At 48.5% G+C, this 20,409-nt stretch overlaps 1 protein-coding gene across 1 annotated transcript in view; it reads right to left on the bottom strand.

The window, feature by feature from the left end:
- Positions 1–287: 287 nt before the first annotated feature.
- LOC309543526 (uncharacterized protein) overlaps positions 288–20,409 on the bottom strand; it is a gene marked incomplete at its 3' end in the record, with an annotated part of 34,990 nt that continues 14,868 nt past the window's right edge. Inside the window, exons 7-14 of the mRNA XM_082275999.1 lie at positions 16,618–16,850; positions 13,598–14,186; positions 5,675–7,761; positions 5,521–5,595; positions 2,886–2,993; positions 2,442–2,549; positions 1,441–1,569; positions 288–817 (exon numbers count right to left, since the gene is read on the bottom strand). Of these exons, the coding sequence (XP_082132125.1) occupies positions 288–817; positions 1,441–1,569; positions 2,442–2,549; positions 2,886–2,993; positions 5,521–5,595; positions 5,675–7,761; positions 13,598–14,186; positions 16,618–16,850 (3,859 nt within the window). The remainder of the gene's footprint in view (positions 818–1,440; positions 1,570–2,441; positions 2,550–2,885; positions 2,994–5,520; positions 5,596–5,674; positions 7,762–13,597; positions 14,187–16,617; positions 16,851–20,409) is intronic.

Genomic DNA, 20,409 nt, shown 5'->3' with positions numbered 1-20,409 from the left:
CATTTTCACAGACTTCATAAATGAGGTGAAAAGGCGAAGAAGCGATCTAACTGTCCGTTATTGCTTCTAAAAACAGTTTTGAGGCACAAGCTCCACATCTCGCATCACTTCAAACCCAACTATCTGCTCGGCAGATCGTGAATTCCAAGCTTGTGAGCGGGAAGTCAATGTGATGACATCACCTGCTTAGTCCCGCCCTACGCGTTTCATCCAAAAGTTTTCTTCAGGAAGGCAGATGTAATATTATAAACAAAAAAAAAAAACTTTGTACAAATATATAGGGGCCCTTATAAGGAGCCCCCTTCCTTTTCTTCAGGTGGATGGCTTCTCCTACCCCGTGCTATCCGGGCTCTTGGTGGGGGCTCCTCCCTCACGCGGAGTACCTGATGGATATCCTTTAGATTTCGGCTTATGGTGAGCAAGTGGCGCTCAATGCGTTGCTGTCCTCTCTGCATGGCCAGGAAGTGCCGCCTCTGTTGCCGCACCTGCAGGTCATGAGTCCGTTGTGACCTCCTCTGAAGAAGCAGCTGTTGCCTTTGTACCTCGAAGAGCAGCCACATCTGCTGGTCACTGTTCAGTGGTGGAGGAGGGTGGCCGCCAGGGGAAGATGGGGGGCAGTCCTCCATGACCGGTTCTGGGGAATATGCTCCAGTAGTTGGTGTGGGCACATCCATGTATGAGGGTGGGGAGCGCAACGGAGGATAGAACGGTTGGGCACTGTGGGGGAGGGAGGCAGAGCAGGAAAGGTCCAATGGCTCTTCTGTTGATGAAGTCTCATCCTCGCTCTCAGACTCCAGCTGCAGGGTGAAGGTCGGACCTTTAGGAAAGAAAACAAAAACCCAATTATTGATATGACTAACATTACCATGTGAACTTCTGTCCTAAAATAAGTGAGTCTCCAACACATCCACCCCTCCCCCTCCCGACTCTCTGCCCTGAAACAATTTTGATTGGCCCCCGAACTCCCAGGCAGGTGAGCCCAGAACCTTGGAGGAGGGGGAGGAGGCAGGGGCAGCAAATTGCAAACTACACAGAAGTGACTGGGTGGTTGAGATCCCGGACAAGGCTCCAGATTTCTACTTCCCTCTAGACCCAGCCTGGGGACTGAGGGGGAGGGGGGTGCAGCAAATTGAAAACTGCACAGAAGTGACTGGGTGTTTGAGATCACGGACCAGGCCCCAGATTTCTACTTACCTCTAGAACCTCCTGACCCAGCCTGGGGACTGTGGGGGAGGGGGGGGTGCAGCAAATTGCAAACTGCACAGAAGTGACTGGGTGTTTGAGATCCCGGACAAGGCCCCAGATTTCTACTTACCTCTAGACCCTCCTGACCCAGCCTGGGGACTGTGGGGGAGGGGGGGGGGGGTGCAGCAAATTGCAAACTGCACAGAAGTGACTTGGTGTTTGAGATCCCGGACAAGGCCCCAGATTTCTACTTACCTCTAGACCCTCCTGACCCAGCCTGGGGACTGTGGGGGAGGGGCGCAGTGCAGGAAAGGTCCAATGGCTCTTCCTCCGATGACATCTCATCCTCACTTTCCAATTCTGGCTGCAGGGGGAAGGTCGGGCCTTGAAAACAAAAAAAAAAAAACAAAAATAACAACTTAACCCCTTCATGACTGAGGTCAAAACAGAACTTGAATGCCCAAACCCAATTTTGCAACCTTGCCCTGTGCTTCTAAATCTGTCCATATCACCGCAACTACTTCCTGTATCCGGGAGGATTATAAACGCCTTTATCACTACAAATATTTCCATGAGGAGGCGTCACATCACCTCTTCATTGAATGTCAATCACCTTTGAATAGAGATCTGAATGCTGCTCACTTTTCAGAGGAGCGGTGCGTTTATCTAAATCCAGCCTTGGGATTTTCTTTGTACCTCCCTTTCCTTAGCAGTGAAGATTTCTAGTATGTCTGAATATAGATTGTGTCTGGTGCAGCTGTGATGAGGAGTCCAGCAGAGCACGGTTGCTGGGACCACTCAAAGACCAAAACGTCCATTACATGTGGAACTTCTAGGTGTTGGCGGGGCGCAGTGTATGGTAAGTCAAGGCTTCCAATGACCCGGACTTCATGGAGACCTTCACCTTGGTCTAGCTTGGGCCAGACAGCAGATTCTAAAACTGACTTCTACTTACATTTGGACCCCTCTGACCAGGCTTGAAGTGAGGCCCATAATGGCCCTGGCCGCTCACTCTTGGCTCTGTCATCCTCCTCAGGCTTCAACTCCAGAGGAAATGACAGAGAGAAGAGGAAACATCACAGCAACCGGCCTCAGTACTCTTTTCATAACCCTCAGTTCTGATGCATGCAGTGGATAGGCTCTTGGGAGGAGTTATGCAAATATAAAAATGGCAGGAAGGAGAGGACAGAAAGTTTGGAACTTCATAGTGATGGGATGACTTTACAGGCAGTACATGGAAGCAGATTTCTACTTACATCTAGACCCCTCTAACCCAGCTTGGAGTGCAGCCCATGATGGCCCTGGCAGTGCAGAATCATGTCCGTCCACCTCCTCCGTCTCCATTGGCTCTGAATCCACAGAAACTGAAAGAAAAAACAGGATCAGAAGAAGTCTACACTCCAAGAACATGCAGCAAGTCCTACGGATAAAGTCTTTTCACCAATGCGGATGGTGTGGCTTGGTTCCAATTAGAAGGGAAATGCGAATCTTCTGGAATTCATATAATGAACATAATTTTCACAGGTATGAGACCTGGAGCCACCAGAATACATTAATGTCCCCATAGTGGGCCAAAATGTATGGCTACAAATCAAGGGCCCCAAATCAAAGGCTCCAAATCAAGGGCCCCAAATCAAGGGCAGCAGTTGGTTTTCTGCAAAGTACAGAAAGTGACAATTACCAATCAGATTTCTACTTACTGCCGGATCCTCCTGACCCAACCTGGAGCTCAACCCGTAATGACTCGGACTGCTCGCTTACGGCCCCATTATCCTCCTCACCCTCCATGGGCTCCAACTCTGGAGGTGCTGAGAGGGAAAAGAGAAATCAGAAGACTTAAAGCCAGTAAGGTTAAAAAATTCAGCTTACAAAGGTCCTTAAAATAGAAGGCCCATACCATGGAAGGGCCATACCACGGAAGATCCATACAATGGAATATCCATACAATGGAAGGGCCATACCATGGAATATCCATACAATGGAAGGGCCATACCATGGAATATCCATACCATGGAAGGGCCATACCATGGAATATCCATACCATGGAAGGGCCATACCATGGAATATCCATACCATGGAAGGGCCATACCATGGAATATCCATACCATGGAAGGGCCATACCATGGAAGGGCCATACAATGGAAGGGCCATACAATGGAAGGGCCATACAATGGAAGGGCCATACCATGGAAGGGCCATACCATGGAAGGGCCATACCATGGAAGGGCCATACCATGGAAGGGCCATACCATGGAAGGGCCATACAATGGAAGGGCCATACAATGGAAGGGCCATACAATGGAAGGGCCATACCATGGAAGGGCCATACCATGGAAGGGCCATACCATGGAAGGGCCATACCATGGAAGGGCCATACCATGGAAGATCCATACAATGGAAGGTCCATACAATAGAAGGCCCATACCATGGAAGGTCCATACAATATAAGGTCGGTCCATACCACGGAAGGACTATACAATGGAAGGGCCATACCATGGAAGGTCCATACAATGGAAGGGCCATACCATGGAAGGGCCATACCATGGAAGGGCCATACAATGGAAGGGCCATACAATGGAAGGGCCATACAATGGAAGGGCCATACAATGGAAGGGCCATACAATGGAAGGGCCATACCATGGAAGGGCCATACCATGGAAGGGCCATACCATGGAAGGGCCATACCATGGAAGGTCCATACAATAGAAGGCCCATACCATGGAAGGTCCATACAATATAAGGTCGGTCCATACCACGGAAGGACTATACAAGGGAAGGGCCATACCATGAAAGGTCCATACAATGGAAGGGCCATACCATGGAAGATCCATACAATGGAAGGGCCATACCATGGAAGGTCCATACAATGGAAGGGCCATACCATGGAAGGTCCATACAATGGAAGGGCCATACAATAGAAGGCCCATACCATGGAAGGTCCATACAATATAAGGTCGGTCCATACCACGGAAGGACTATACAAGGGAAGGGCCATACCATGGAAGGTCCATACAATGGAAGGGCCATACCATGGAAGATCCATACAATGGAAGGGCCATACCATGGAAGGTCCATACAATGGAAGGGCCATACCATGGAAGGTCCATACAATGGAAGGGCCATACCATGGAAGGTCCATACAATAAAAGGTCGGTCCATACCACGTAAGGTCAATACAATATAAATGTCAGTCCATACAATATAAGGTTGGTCCATACTATGGAAAGGTCATACCATGGAAGGTTGGTCCACACCATGGAAGGTCCATACAATATAAGGTCAGTCCATACCATGGAAGGTTCATACCATGGGAAGTTCATACAATAGAAGAGCTCTTATAGTCACCTTTCCATGGTGGCCCATGCATCCTACCTACCTGTTCAATGCCTAACCATTTAAAACTTCTGGGTGTGTTTGATGTCCGAGTACCCTACTGAGAACTGTGGCTTTCACCTCCAACCCCCACATCATTAGAAGATTAGGAAGTGACAAAGGGGCCAGAGGGAGGACCCATAGCACAGAACAGGCATATGATACTCAGGGAATGTTGGGGAGGTAGGAGACACAGGACACCAGAGAGAGGAGTACAATACCTTTTCTATTACAGGGAATGGAGGGGAGGTAGGAGACACAGGACACCGGAGAGGGGGGTAGAATACCTCTTCTATTACAGGGAATGGAGGGGAGGTAGGAGACACAGGACACCGGAGAGGGGGGTATAATACCTCTTCTATTACAAGGAATGGAGGGGAGGTAGGAGACACAGGACACCAGAGAGGGGGGTATAATACCTCTTCTATTACAGGGAATGGAGGGGAGGTAGGAGACACAGGACACCGGAGAGGGGGGTATAATACCTCTTCTATTACAGAGAATGGAGGGGAGGTAGGAGACACAGGACACCGGAGAGGGGGGTATAATACCTCTTCTATTACAGGGAATGGAGGGGAGGTAGGAGACACAGGACACCGGAGAGGGGGGTATAATACCTCTTCTATTACAAGGAATGGAGGGGAGGTAGGAGACACAGGACACCGGAGAGGGGGGTATAATATCTCTTCTATTACAGGGAATGGATGGGGAGGTAGGAGACACAGGACACCGGAGAGGGGGGTATAATACCTCTTCTATTACAGGGAATGGAGGGGACGTAGGAGACACAGGACACCGGAGAGGGGGGTATAATAGCTCTTCTATTGGTATAACACTCATCTGTATTTTTTAACCCCATGTGCTCACTTTAACATTTTGCACAACAAGTTCTACAGTTCCCATCCAGACTGGTTGGCGTTGTTTGAGGTGTTGCTGTTTAGCGGGAGATGAAGAATTATCTACCTGCTCCCTCAGAATTTATGGATGAAGTCTCGGCTGCCCCTCGCTGTGTGGTATTCGGAGATGGAGTAGAAGGTTCTGGAACGAAAATGGCAAATTACAAAGGGCAGAGTATTTAAATCAAATCAGACCCCATCCTCGGAAATGTGATACTTACCGGGAAGATCGGTGCCATCATTTTCATGAAGATCACAGATGAATTCCTCCTTTGAGACCCGCTCCTGGTCTCTGGGCACATGTGAGGATTGCTCCACCTCCTGTTCCTGGGGGACATGCAAGGACTGCTGCAGTTCTGGGATATGAGACTCCTGTTCCTGAGGGACATGTGACATTGGCTCTATTTCCTGGGGGACACGTGTCACCTTCTCCATCTCTCGCCCATGGGGGACATGTGACACCAGCTTCATATTCTGTTCCTGTGAGACATGTAAAAGCTGCTCTATCTCCTGGGAGACATGTGACACCGGTTTCATCTCATTTGAAACATTCTCCATCTCCTGGAAGACATTTGAGGCTTGGGCCATCTCCTGGGACACATTTGAGGCTTGGGCCATCTCCTGGGACACATTTGAGGCTTGCGCCATCTCCTGCGACACATTTGAGGCTAGCTCCTTGACCTGGGAGACATTTGAGGCTTCCTCTATCACCTGGGAGACATATGAGGCTTGCTCCATCTCCTGGGAAACATTTGAAGCTTGTGCCATCTTCTGGGAGACATTTGAGGCTTTCTCCATCTCCTGTGAGACATTTAAGGCTTCCTCTATCACCTGGGAGACACATGAGGCTTGCTCCATCTCCTGGGAGACATTTAAGGCTTGCTCCATCACTTTGGAGACATTTGAGGCTTCCTCTATCACCTGGGAGACATTTGAGGCTTGCGCCATCCCCTGGGAGACATTTGAGGCTTGCTCAATCTCCTGGGAGACATTTGAGGCTTGCTCCATCAACTGTGAGACATTGGAGGTTTGCTCTATCTCCTGGGGGACACGTGACACCTGCTGCATCTCCTGTTCCTGGAGGACAAAGGACACCTGCTGCATCTCCTGTTCCTGGAGGACAAAGGACACCTGCTGCATCTCCTGTTCCTGGAGGACAAAGGACACCTGCTGCATCTCCTGTTCCTGGAGGACAAAGGACACCCGCTGCATCCCCTGTTCCTGCGGGACATCTGACACCTGCTCCATCTCCTGCTCCTGAGAAACAAACTGGAAATCATTTGATACTTGCTGCATCTCCTGGGGAAAATGTGATAACTGCTGAATCTCCTGCTCCTGGGGGACATGAGACACCAGCTCCAGCTCCTGTTCATGGGGGGCATGTGACAGCCTCTCCATCTCCTGGGATACAGGAGTCATCTCCTGTTCTTGGGAGACATGTGACACCAGCTTCACCTCCTGGAGGACATTTGAGGCTTGCTGTATTTCCTGGGGGACACATGACACCTGCTGCATCTCCTGCTCCTGGGGGACATGTGAGACCTGCTCCATCTCCTGTTCCTGAGGGATATGTGAGACCTGCTCTATCTCCTGTTCCTGAGGAATATGTGAGACCTGCTCTATCTCCTGTTCCTGAGGTATATGTGAGACCTGCTCTATCTGTTGTTCTTGAAGGACATATGATACCTGCTCTATTTCCTGTTTCTGAGGGACATGTGATACCAGATTAATTTCCTGTTCCTGGGAGACATGTGACACCAGCTCCATCTCCTGTTCCTGAGGCACACATGACACCAGCTTCATCTCCTGTTCCTGGGAGATTTGGGACACCAGCTCCATCTCCTGTTCCTGAGGGACACATGACACCAGCTCCATCTCCTGTTCCTGAGGGACACATGACACCAGCTCCATCTCCTGTTCCTGAGGGACTTGTGAAACCCGCTTCATCTCCTGCTCCTGGAAGACATGAGAAGGCTGTTGTATCTCCTGCTCCTGAGGGACGCATGACACCTGCTCCATCTCCATCTCCTGGAGGACATGTGACACTGGTTCCAGGTCCTTGTCATGGGGGATATGGGACACCTGCCGCATCTCCTGCGGGACATGCGAGAGCCGCTCCATTTCCTGGGGGACATGTGACACCTGCTGCATCTCCTGCGGGACATGCGAGAGCCGCTCCATTTCCTGGGGGACATGTGACACCTGCTGCATCTCCTGCTGATGGGGAACGAGGGGCATTGGCTGAGATGGCTCATGGCCCAATCTGAGAATCACCTCCTGATGTGCCATGTGTCTCTGTTGGATGTGCCTGAAATAAAGAAGAAAAAAAAAGCAGAAAAGAAAATATAACATTTGGACTTAAATTACGCAAAGGTCGTAAAGCAGTCTAAACAAATAATGATGTGAGAATGTTGGCTCCCACTAGACCTCCCAGCAGCTGCCCTGTATTAGGTTGGATGTGATATGGAAGCAACTATTACGTTATGGATGTCTCTTTTTAATTCAGAATGAACCAACATGTCTTTTAAATTTGAGGCCCTTTTGGCAACCATTAGGGGACAAGGTCCAACAATTTGTGCAATGGAAGAATTACTAGTGAGTAGGGATGATCAAACTTTTCAAAAGTTCGGTTCGGCCAGAACATCCGAACTTCCCGAAAGTTCGGCCCGGATTTCAGAACCCCATTGAAATCAATGGGACCCGAACTTCGGTAATCAAAAAACACAATTTTGAAGCCCTAAAACCCAATAAATGCCCCTAAAAGGGTTATGGGTCATGCCCCAGGGACTATTAATCACACAGAAAAAAAGTTCTTAAAAATTGTCATTTTGGATAGAGAGCCAATTATTGAAAAAATTAAAAAAAAAAAAAAAAAAATTCTTTGGATTTAGTATCTGGGGGGTCTAAAAGTGTACCTGTGAAGTTTCAGCTCTGTAGCATGTCCAGAACCAGAAAAAAATATAGTTTGTATTTTGTCACTTATAGAACAGGTTAGTGGCTTCTCTCTTTTCACACCTTGCCGGTTTAGTAGCAAGCGTTTTTTTTGGGCATTTTTTGGGGTCTTTTGAGGCAGGAAAAACATCTGAACATGTGTATAGGGGGTATATATACACACCCATGTATGTATATATACAACTGCACATATATAGGTGTGATAGTAGCAGAAATATATGCTTGCGCTAATGAAATCATTTACACGAATATGGCTCTGCTCCTATAACACCTATATATGTCTAAGTGTAAAATACATATAAGTGTGTGCGTATATATAACCGTATACACAAGTTCAGATGTTTTGCCTGCCTCCAAAGAACCCCAAAAAATGCCCAAAAAAACGCTAGCGCCAAAAAAAGAACGCCCAGGTGTGTTGTTGCAGGCATTTTTTGGGGGTTTTTGGAGGCAGGCAAAACATCTGAACTTGTGTATAGTGGTATATACACACATACTTATATGTATTTTACACTTACACATATATAGGTGTTATAGGAGCAGAGCCATATTAGTGTTAATTATTTCATTAGCGCAAGCATATATTTCTGCTATCACACCTATATATGTCTAGGTGTATATATACATATAAGTGTGTGTGTATATATACCCGTATACACAAGTTCAGATGTTTTGCCTGCCTCCAAAAACCCCAAAAAAATGCCTGCAACAACACACCTGGGCGTTTTTTTTTGGCGCTAGCATTTTTTTGGGTTCTTTGGAGGCAGGCAAAACATCTGAACTTGTGTATACGGGTATATATACACACATACTTACATGTATATATACACCTAGACATATATAGGTGTGATAGTAGCAGAAATATATGCTTGCGCTAAAGAAATCATTTACACTAATATGGCTCTGCTCCTATAACACCTATATATGTCTAAGTGTAAAATACATATAAGTATGTGTGTATATATATACCACTATACACAAGTTCAGATGTTTTGCCTGCCTCCAAACACCCCAAAAAAATGCCTGCAACAACACACCTGGGCGTTTTTTTTTTTACGCTAGCGTTTTTTTGGGCATTTTCTTGGGTTCTTTGGAGGCAGGCAAAACATCTGAACTTGTGTATAGTGGTATATATACACACCTAGACATATATAGGTGTGATAGGAGCGTAACTATATTGGTGTTAATTATTTCATTAGCGCAAGTAGTGTTTTCTGCTCCTTTCACACCTATATATGTGCAGGTGTATATATACATACATGGGTGTGTATATATACCCCCTATACACGTGTTCAGATGTCATGCCTGACTCCAAACATGTGCTCAAAAAATCCCTATAGACGCCTGCAGCCAAAAAGCAAGCTGACCGGCGAGAAGCCATATTACTGCAGCGAAAGTGACTTCAGAGAAACTAGCTTTTCTCTATAGCGGTCACCCTGATATGGAGGGGTTACATGTGTGCGCTATTCTCTGTAAATATGCATGTTGCTTGGTTTTCATAGCTGTACCAGCTTTAGAAATGCATGTTCAGGGTGTGCCCCCCCCCAGCTCTTTGTTTGTTTCTCTCCAATACTCCATGGATCTTTGTTAGTTATGGTCCTTCTTCCATTCTGGCACAGCACTTTATTTTAGCCTGTCTTCTCCAATATTGAGAGAGCGTGGTTAGTGGTGGTCCTTCTTCCATTTACATGGCACAGCTCTTTACTCTAGCCTCTCCTGTCCGATACTTCAGAGATCTTGGTTAGGTATGGTCTGTCTTCCTTCCACTCACAGGGCACAGCTCTTTATTCTAACCTCTCCAATACTCTAGAGATCTTGGTTAGTTTTGGTCGTCCTTCCATTTACATGGCACAGCTCTTTACTCTAGCCTCTCCTGTCCAATACTTCAGAGATCTTGGTTAGGTATGGTCCTCCTTCCTCCATTTGCAGGGCACGACTCTTTATTCTAACCTCTCCTTTCCAATACTCCAGGGATCTTGGCTAGGTATGGTCCTTCTTTCATTCGCTGGCACAGCTCTTTATTCTAACCTCTACTCTCCAATACTCCAGAGATCTTGGTTAGTTATTGTCAGGAAAGACTTCACCATAGTAAAGATGCTGTTTCCAAGTGCACACGTATGCGCATGCGCCAGCCAAGAACGAGCCAAACAGATGTGGGCAAACACGCAAGCGAACGAGCATCTGTCACCAAGGCTGGCACCCAACAGCCAATTTAAACAGAGCTTCACCACTGGCCAATTGCTGTTTGGTCTACAGCGTTCTGTGCATGTTCCTGCATTGCTGATTCCTGTGTTTGACCTTTGATCTTGACCCGGCTTGCTTCCGACTATTCCTGTCTGCTACTTGTCCTGACCCCTGGCTTCACCTTCTGTCTCTGCCTGCTGCACCTGTTGATCCTGCATCTGTTGCGGACTTTGCCTGTGACCAACTACGCTGCTGTCTGCTGTATTTGACTGATCTGTCCGTCTGTTACCAACCCGGCTCGTCTTACCCTGCTACAACTCCTTCAGTCCAGCTCAGCATCTTCTGGCACCTGCTTCCTGTTGTGCATCCACAGTCTGTCATCAGTCAAGCCAAGCCAGTCTGCCTGCTTCCAGCTATCCTGCTGGCACATCTGCCTGCTGTCTGGTCTGCCTGCGGTCAGCTACTCCTGGCTTCCTTCCTGAATACTACCTGCACAGACTACTGGACTGATCATAGGTGCTCCTACCCCACCGTGCTCCAGCTGGTACTGTCTCACCATCAGTGGTCCTCGAGCCGGAGCTGTACGAGAGGACTTCCTCCGCACGTCAGGCTCACCAACCAGGTACGTAACAGTTATGGTCCTTCTTCCATTCACATGGCACAGCTCTTTAGTCTAACCTCTCCAATACTCCAAGGATCTTGGTTAGGTATGGTCCTTCTTCCATTCACATGGCACGGCTCTTTAGTCTAACCTCTCCAATACTCCAAGGATCTTGGTTAGGTATGGTCCTTCTTCCATTCACATGGCACGGCTCTTTAGTCTAACCTCTCCAATGCTCCAAGGATCTTGGTTAGGTATGGTCCTTCTTCCATTCACATGGCACGGCTCTTTAGTCTATCCTCTCCAATGCTCCAAGGATCTTGGTTAGGTATGGTCCTTCTTCCATTCACATGGCACAGCTCTTTAGTCTAACCTCTCCAATACTCCAAGTATCTAGGTTAGGTATGGTCCTTCTTCCATTCACATGGCACGGCTCTTTAGTCTATCCTCTCCACTACTCCAAGTATCTTGGTTAGGTATGGTCCTTCTTTCATTCACATGGCACAGTTCTATAGTCTAACCTCTCCACTACTCCAAGTATCTTGGTTAGGTATGGTCCTTCTTTCATTCACATGGCACAGTTCTATAGTCTAACCTCTCCACTACTCCAAGGATCTTGGTTAGGTATGGTCCTTCTTTCATTCACATGACACAGCTCTTTAGTCTATCCTCTCCAATACTCCAAGGATCTTGGTCCTTCTTTCATTCACATGGCACAGCCCTTTAGTCTAACCTCTCCAATGCTCCAAGGATCTTGGTTAGGTATGGTCCTTCTTCCATTCACATGGCACAGCTCTTTAGTCTAACCTCTCCAATACTCCAGGGATCATGATTATGTCTGCTCCTCCTACAAATGTCCCTAATCACTCAATCCTGCTTACAGAAGTATCCGCCCTTCCACTTCCCAAGACTGGAAAGTCCTAGTACCTTCCACAATCCCATCATTGTACTGGAATCCACCCATAAAAACTTGGCTCTGATTATCCATGACGTGGACTTAAATGTGAGTGTTTTACACCACTAAATGTGAGTGTGTTTTATACCTTTAATGGGAATAAAAGTCTTTTTTTAACAGTCTGCATTTAGAGGCGCCCCTGTGTTTTCTCGCTAACCCAGGAATTACCCCCACATCGCTGTGTCCTTCAAGACCAACATTGAGACAGAAGCTTGGACGTCTCCAAGACCCAAACCCAAGCCAAGTCATCTGGTATATCCAATATACAAAGACCTGTTCATGGAGGAGACAACCTCTCAATAAAACTTAATGTCCCAACATAGGAAAGCAAAGCCTACAGGCTGAGACTCACCCCCCCCCCCCACAGTAGGGTTCTCTGCCCTTTACATCACCCCTCCCCCCAAAAGTAGGGTCCTCTGTCCCTTTACATCACACCCCCACACAGTAGGGTGCCCTACACCTTTACTTCACCCCCCTCCCCACAGTAGAGTTTTCTGCCCCTTTACATAACCCTCCCCCCCACCACAGTAGGGTTTTCTGCCCCTTTACATCACCCCTCCCCTCACAGCCCTCACAGTAGGGTTCTCTGTCCCTTTACATGACCCCCCCCTCACTCATACAGCAGTGCTCTCTGTCCCTTTACCTTTCTCCCCCCCCCTCCCACAGTAGGGTTCTCTACCCCTTTAATTCACCCTCCCCCCAAAAGTAGGGTCCTCTCTGTCCCTTTATATCACCCCCCCCCCACAGTAGGGTTCTCTGCCCCTTTACATCACCCTCCCCCCCACCACAGTAGGGTTTTCTGCCCCTTTAATTCAGCCTCCCCCCAAAAGTAGAGTCCTCTCTGTCCCTTTATATCACCCCCCACAGTAGGGTTATCTGCTCCTTTACATCACCCCTCCCCCCCCCCGCCACAGTGGGGTTCTCCATCCCTTTACATCACCCCCCTCCTTCCCAAAGTAGACCTCTCTGTATGTTCACATCAATCATCCCCTGGCTCCCCCATCCTTCAGTGTCGGGTCCTCTGCCCTCCCCCTCACTTCTACCTGACAGGTACAGAGAGCAGAGAGTGGGAGGTGGGACAGAGCAAGAGGTACAATAGCACTGCATGTAGAGCGGGAGCTACTGAAGTTAACTGTGCATATTAAGGAGCTGGTGATTGGTTGCTAGGACCGCTCTGCTAGTAATTATGCAAGTTTTCTCGGGCAGCTCCTGCGCCCCCCCCCCTCCCCCTCCATGCAGTGCTACTGTGCCTCTCGCTCTCCATCTGTCTCACCTCCCGCTCTCCATTCTGCTGGGATAATGACAGCGAGCGGCGGAGTCTGGGGAAGGGAAGCAGCTCCTAAATGGCAGGACTGTGGGTCCGGATGGGACAGGGACTCGGTCCGGATCCAGACCATGGTCTGCCATTTAGTGATGACTGATCTACGTCTTTATAAAGATTGATAAAAGTCTTACATGGTGACGCCATAGTCGAAGGTGAGCTCAGTTCCCACGTCAATGTCTTCTTTGGCTATCAGCAGTATGACAGGGGAGGTGCCGTTCTTCATATACCTCACTTCGGGTTTAAGGTTTGGCTTCCTCTTGGAATGGTTTATTTTCCTGCCATAGGTAGACAGTTCGGGGTGGCAGGGACATGGGACATTTTGGGCATCGATACAAAGTCTCCTCTGGTGTTTCTTGTCCTTGAAGAAATATAAGTAGCACATCTCTCCCGGAGCGATGGAGTTCATAATCTCCTCCCCTCGTTCGTGGCTCACCACGGGCCCATGGCAGTCACACACAACGTCTCCTTTCTGGAAGGGGAGAGTGGTGATGACCATCTCTCCCGTGTTCCCGACTCTGTCCTCCACGATGGCCAGTCCTTTCCAGTCCTGTGAGTCCACCAGCCTTTCTATTTCTTCCGTATGATCCACCTTCCCTCGATCAACACTTGGCTTCCAGCTCTCCAGAATGTCATAGAGTCTCGGGACATTGAACCTCCAGCCTTGCACCTTCATGTAGGAACGGAGTTGGTCTTCTGTTGGTGGCTTCCTTTTGAAACGTCCTATAAAAGTAGGAACACGGGGCTCAACGTCCAATATTTATAACTTGGATGGTTTTATCCTTCTGTGTTAGCAAAATCTAAAACTATACCCCACTTCCCATTCCTCAACAAATCTCCAAATTAAAACTCTTAACCCGATCTACTTTTACCCATGTGAGGGCTGCTGGATTTTTAATAGGTCCTCCTAGCTTTCCTAATGGTGACCTGCCCCATAGCTTCCCAACCTTTACTGACACTGCAGATCATTCAATGCTTTCCTTGTGATTTATTGACTCAATTGTCTTGGGGAGGAAGGGTTAGGGGTGCAGAAGACCCAAAAACAGCAGCATTTAAAAAAAAAATCCCTCCACACAGCAGAATAGGGATGTGGGCATTTATCATGGACAAATGTGACAACTTCCTGCTGTCAATGGTTGCTAATGAAGAAGCGGGTGCAGGCACCAACCTCTGACATCACCCAACCATTCACTTACATGGCCGGGAATCCCCAGCCACTTACGCAAAGGGGTGGGGATAGGAGGGTCACATGATCATTGCCTAAATATGGCCACATGGCCCTATTTGGGAAATAACATTGCCCAGATACAACCATGGCCTTATTTGGGTAATGATGTCACCACCATTCCTGCCCCCTTCCTATATATTGCTGATGCTGCAAAGCTTTAAGGTCACCAGGTTTTTTTCTTTTGCTGGGCATCGTGATTTATGTGGATCTAAATTGTGGGTCATCAATAAAAAGGGCTTCCAGATTCCGATAAGAGCCTCTCCCCACATACCCCCACCAACACTGGGCCAAGGTTGTGGGGAAGAGGCCCTTGTGCTTATCAGCATGGGGACAAGGTGGTATGTGAGAGGGTGACCACCTGGAAAGGTACCGCCCTATGTGAGGTGTCCTGTCCATGGGGACAAGGTGGTATGTGAGAGGGTGACTACCTGGAAAGGTACCACCCTATGTGAGGTGTCCTGTCCATGGGGACAAGGTGGTATGTGAGAGGGTGATTACCTGGAAAGTTACCACCCTATGTGAGGTGTCCTGTCCATGGGGACAAGGTGGTATGTGAGAGGGTGATTACCTGGAAAGGTACCGCCCTATGTGAGGTGTCCTGTCCACCATGGGGACAAGGTGGTATGTGAGAGGGTGATTACCTGGAAAGGTACCGCCCTATGTGAGGTGTCCTGTCCATGGGGACAAGGTGGTATGTGAGAGGGTGACCACCTGGAAAGGTACCACCCTATGTGAGGTGTCCTGTCCATGGGGATAAGGTGGTATGTGAGAGGGTGACTACCTGGAAAGGTACCGCCCTATGTGAGGTGTCCTGTCCATGGGGACAAGGTGGTATGTGAGAGGGTGACCACCTGGAAAGGTACCGCCCTATGTGAGGTGTCCTGTCCATGGGGACAAGGTGGTATGTGAGAGGGTGACCACCTGGAAAGGTACCACCCTATGTGAGGTGTCCTGTCCATGGGGACAAGGTGGTATGTGAGAGGGTGACTACCTGGAAAGGTACCGCCCTATGTGAGGTGTCCTGTCCATGGGGACAAGGTGGTATGTGAGAGGGTGATTACCTGGAAAGGTACCACCCTATGTGAGGTGTCCTGTCCATGGGGACAAGGCTCTTTGTGAGGGGGTCACCACCTGGAAGGGCACCACCCCTCTTTTAGGTGTCCTATCCATGGGGACAAGGTTCTCTGTAAGGGGTGGTCACCACACGGAAAGGTACCACCCCTATGTTAGGTATCTTGTCTAATGGGGACAAGGTTCTCTGTGGGGGGGGGGGGTCACCACATGGAAAGATACCACGATTATATTAGGTGTCTTATCCATGGGGACAAGGTTCTCTGTGAGGGGGGTCACCACACAGAAAGGTGCCACCCCTATGTTAGGTGTCCTGTCCATGGGGACAAGGTGGTTTGTGAGGGGGGTGACCACCCCTATGTTAGGTGTTCGGTTAATGGGGACAAGGTGCTATGTGAGGAAGGTCACCACCTGGAAAGGTATCACCCCTCTTTTAGGTGTCCTATCCATGGGGACAATGCTCTCTGTGAGGGGCGGGTCACCACCTGGAAAGGTACCAACTCTATGTTAAGGGGATGTGGCCTGGTATATTTGCTAATAGGGGGCTGAGGGGGGGGGGGGCTTCCTTTTCTAGCCAGGCTGCATCCTTGGATAGGGGTCTGGTATTGAATTTTAGGGATGCCTTATGCTTTTTTTTTCTCTTCAGGTGTGTGGGGATTCCCCATTAAAATCCATGCCAGACTCTTTGGGTGGGAACCCCAAACCCGAAGGGCCTGGTATGAAAAAAGCCTGAAAAAAGAAAACGAATGCAGCCACCCCGTCTAAGGGCTGTTCTGGGGTTTAGATACACTTTTCTCCAGCACCAAGATGCCCAACCCATACACACAGGACCGTATAACAGAAAGTTCTTCTCACCGATGACATCATCCACGCGCAATCTGTACTGCTGTCTCCTCCAGCGTTTATAGCAGTAGGCGCCGTGTGCTTTGGATATGACGTTACAGGCCTTGATACCTGGGCCAGCACGGTTAATGCTGATAGGATAGGCATCCTCAGTCCTCTTAAAACACATCTCCTTCTCCTCCATGAGGGCAATGCCGGTACTATTGTCCTCACCTTCACTCCTCGGCCCCTGGAGGTCCGCGTCTCTGGAAGGGAAAGGGGTGAAAGGGCGCTCAGACATCATTTCATGGTAAAGTTGTATTTATTGTATAACAAGGAGGCATGGTCACCCCAAAACCCAACCCATGGCTGTTTGCGGCTCCCGATATCCAGACACATTGAGTAGCCGGGGGATCATGTGATCGCTATGCAATCACAAGGTTTACAATCTCAACAAAGCTGTTATGAATGCATTTCATTCATAATAGCGGTGATAATATTGACAATAATAATAATAATAATAATAATCGTGATGATCTGATTGTCCCACAGCTATCACATGGTACCTGGGCCAATCACAACACTCTGTACCATGTGATAGATGTGGGCCAATCACAACACCCTGTACCATGTGATAGCTGTGGGCCAATCACAGCACACTGTACTATGTGAAAGCTGTGGGCCAATCACAGCACCCTGTACCATGTGAAAGCTGTGGGCCAATCACAGCACCCTGTACCATGTGAAAGCTGTTGGCTAATCACACCACCCTGTACCATGTGATAGCTGTGGGCTAATCACACCACCATGTACCATGTGATAGCTGTGAGCCAAATCACAGCATCCTGTATCATGTGATAGCTGTGGGCCATATCACAGCATCCTGTATCATGTGAAAGCTGTGGGCAATCATAGCACCCTGTACCATGTGAAAGCTGTGGGCCAATCACAGCACCCTGTACCATGTGAAAGCTGTTGGCTAATCACACCACCCTGTACCATGTGACAGCTGTGGGCCAATCACACCACCCTGTACCATGTGATAGCTGTGGGCCAATCACAGCACCATGTGAAAGCTGTTGGCTAATCACACCACCCTGTACCATGTGATAGCTGTGGGCCATATCACAGCACCCTGTACCATGTGACAGCTGTGGGCCAATCACACCACCCTGTACCATGTGATAGCTGTGGGCCAATCACAGCACCATGTGAAAGCTGTTGGCTAATCACACCACCATGTACCATGTGATAGCTGTGGGCCATATCACAGCATCCTGTATCATGTGATAACTGTGGGCCAATCACAGCACCCTGTACCATGTGAAAGCTGTGGGCAATCATAGCACCCTGTACCATGTGAAAGCTGTGGGCCAATCACAGCACCCTGTACCATGTGAAAGCTGTTGGCTAATCACACCACCCTGTACCATGTGACAGCTGTGGGCTAATCACACCACCATGTACCATGTGATAGCTGTGAGCCAAATCACAGCACCCTGTATCATGTGATAGCTGTGGGCCATATCACAGCATCCTGTATCATGTGAAAGCTGTGGGCAATCATAGCACCCTGTACCATGTGAAAGCTGTGGGCCAATCACAGCACCCTGTACCATGTGAAAGCTGTTGGCTAATCACACCACCCTGTACCATGTGATAGCTGTGGGCTAATCACACCACCATGTACCATGTGATAGCTGTGAGCCAAATCACAGCACCCTGTATCATGTGATAGCTGTGGGCCATATCACAGCATCCTGTATCATGTGAAAGCTGTGGGCAATCATAGCACCCTGTACCATGTGAAAGCTGTGGGCCAATCACAGCACCCTGTACCATGTGAAAGCTGTTGGCTAATCACACCACCCTGTACCATGTGACAGCTGTGGGCCAATCACACCACCCTGTACCATGTGATAGCTGTGGGCCAATCACAGCACCATGTGAAAGCTGTTGGCTAATCACACCACCCTGTACCATGTGATAGCTGTGGGCCATATCACAGCACCCTGTACCATGTGACAGCTGTGGGCCAATCACACCACCCTGTACCATGTGATAGCTGTGGGCCAATCACAGCACCATGTGAAAGCTGTTGGCTAATCACACCACCATGTACCATGTGATAGCTGTGGGCCATATCACAGCATCCTGTATCATGTGATAACTGTGGGCCAATCACAGCACCCTGTACCATGTGAAAGCTGTGGGCAATCATAGCACCCTGTACCTTGTGAAAGCTGTGGGCCAATCACAGCACCCTGTACCATGTGAAAGCTGTTGGCTAATCACACCACCCTGTACCATGTGACAGCTGTGGGCCAATCACACCACCCTGTACCATGTGATAGTTGTGGGCCAATCACAGCACCCTGTACCATGTGAAAGCTGCCGGCCAATGGACAGCACACCTTAGTAATAACAACCGTTATGAATGAAACCCATTCATGACAGTACAAAGCATTGCTGTGACAGCAATCAAAGTGTAAAAAAACTAAAATACCCGATTCCCCCCAGAGTAGTATAGTGTCACTATGGTGACATGAGCTACTCAGATGAAAACTGTGTAGAAAAAAAAAAAAAATAAAGCTAACAAACTTAAATAAAAAAAAATACTATTTGTTTTAACATCCTGTTAGCAGTCAGTGATCACCGTCACACCATATGATGACGCCGTACTGCACTGGTGACCGTATAGAAACCCCCCCCCCCCCCACATCGAAATCACATTTTATTTACTTTCCTCATTTTCCAAAGAACTGTGACAAAAAATTACAACTTAAAAAAACTCGCCATGCCTCTTATTAAATACCTCAGACTGTCTGCTCTGCAAAAAGGGGTGATTTGGGGGGTATTTGTACTGGCATTTCCGTGCCTCAAGAAATGAGATTGGCCGTCAGTACATCAGGATTGATCAATTTTCAATTGGGGGTTGATGTATTGCCATTGGTTACTGATGTATTAGTGACCAATGGCAAATAATTAACCCCTTTGTGCTGCATTAGTGGCAGTGTTAATTAACCCATTTGTGCTACAGCATTGAAGGGGTTAATAAACACTGACACTGGTGCCACTAATGCAGCACAAAGGGGTTTTATAATTTGCCATTGGTCACTAATACATCAGTAACCAATTACCAATTAACCCCCTCCATGCTGCATATTACAAATAGCATTGTAGAATAATTAACCCCCCCCCCCCCCCGCAAAAAAAAAAAAAAAAAAAATCCAGTAGGATCCCACAGAGAAGACACAGCAGTGCAGCAATGTTATCAGCTGCTGCTCACTCACTTGTCCATGGTAGTGGACGCACCCAGAAGGTCACAGAGGCAGCACTCTTCCATCCCGCACTCCTGGCCTCTGAATGACATCACACCAGGCGGGGCCTAGGAAGCTCCTGTTGGGCAGAGATCCCTCCACCTGACCTTAGTGTTTGTATTGTGCTGGCCGGGTGCGGGAGTACACTCGGCACCCTCGTACCGCTCCGCTGCAGCTCTGGCCCCGAGTGCAGCCATTTTACTAGGCATCAGAGTGGCCCGGGGGGGGGGGGGGGCAGCAAAGCCAACCCTGCCCCCCTGGCCCAGTCTGTCCCTGTGAGTGCCTGACCTCACAAATGCGCTTCTGGGGACAAACATTCCCATAGACACTCCTAAACCTTGTGGACAGCCTTTCTAGATGAATTGAAGCTGTTATAGCTGCAAAGGGTGGAGCCAACTCAATATTGAACCCTACAGACTAAGACCAACCAATGGACACTGATTATTAGGATTTTATCTCACCAAAGAAATGTAGCAGAATACATGTTGGCCAAAATTTATGAAGA

The sequence above is a fragment of the Pelophylax lessonae genome (genome assembly GCF_965119305.1).
Source record: "Pelophylax lessonae genome assembly, contig: HAP1_SCAFFOLD_161, whole genome shotgun sequence".
Lineage (NCBI taxonomy): Eukaryota > Metazoa > Chordata > Amphibia > Anura > Ranidae > Pelophylax > Pelophylax lessonae.
This window is presented reverse-complemented; position numbering and strand designations above follow the sequence as displayed.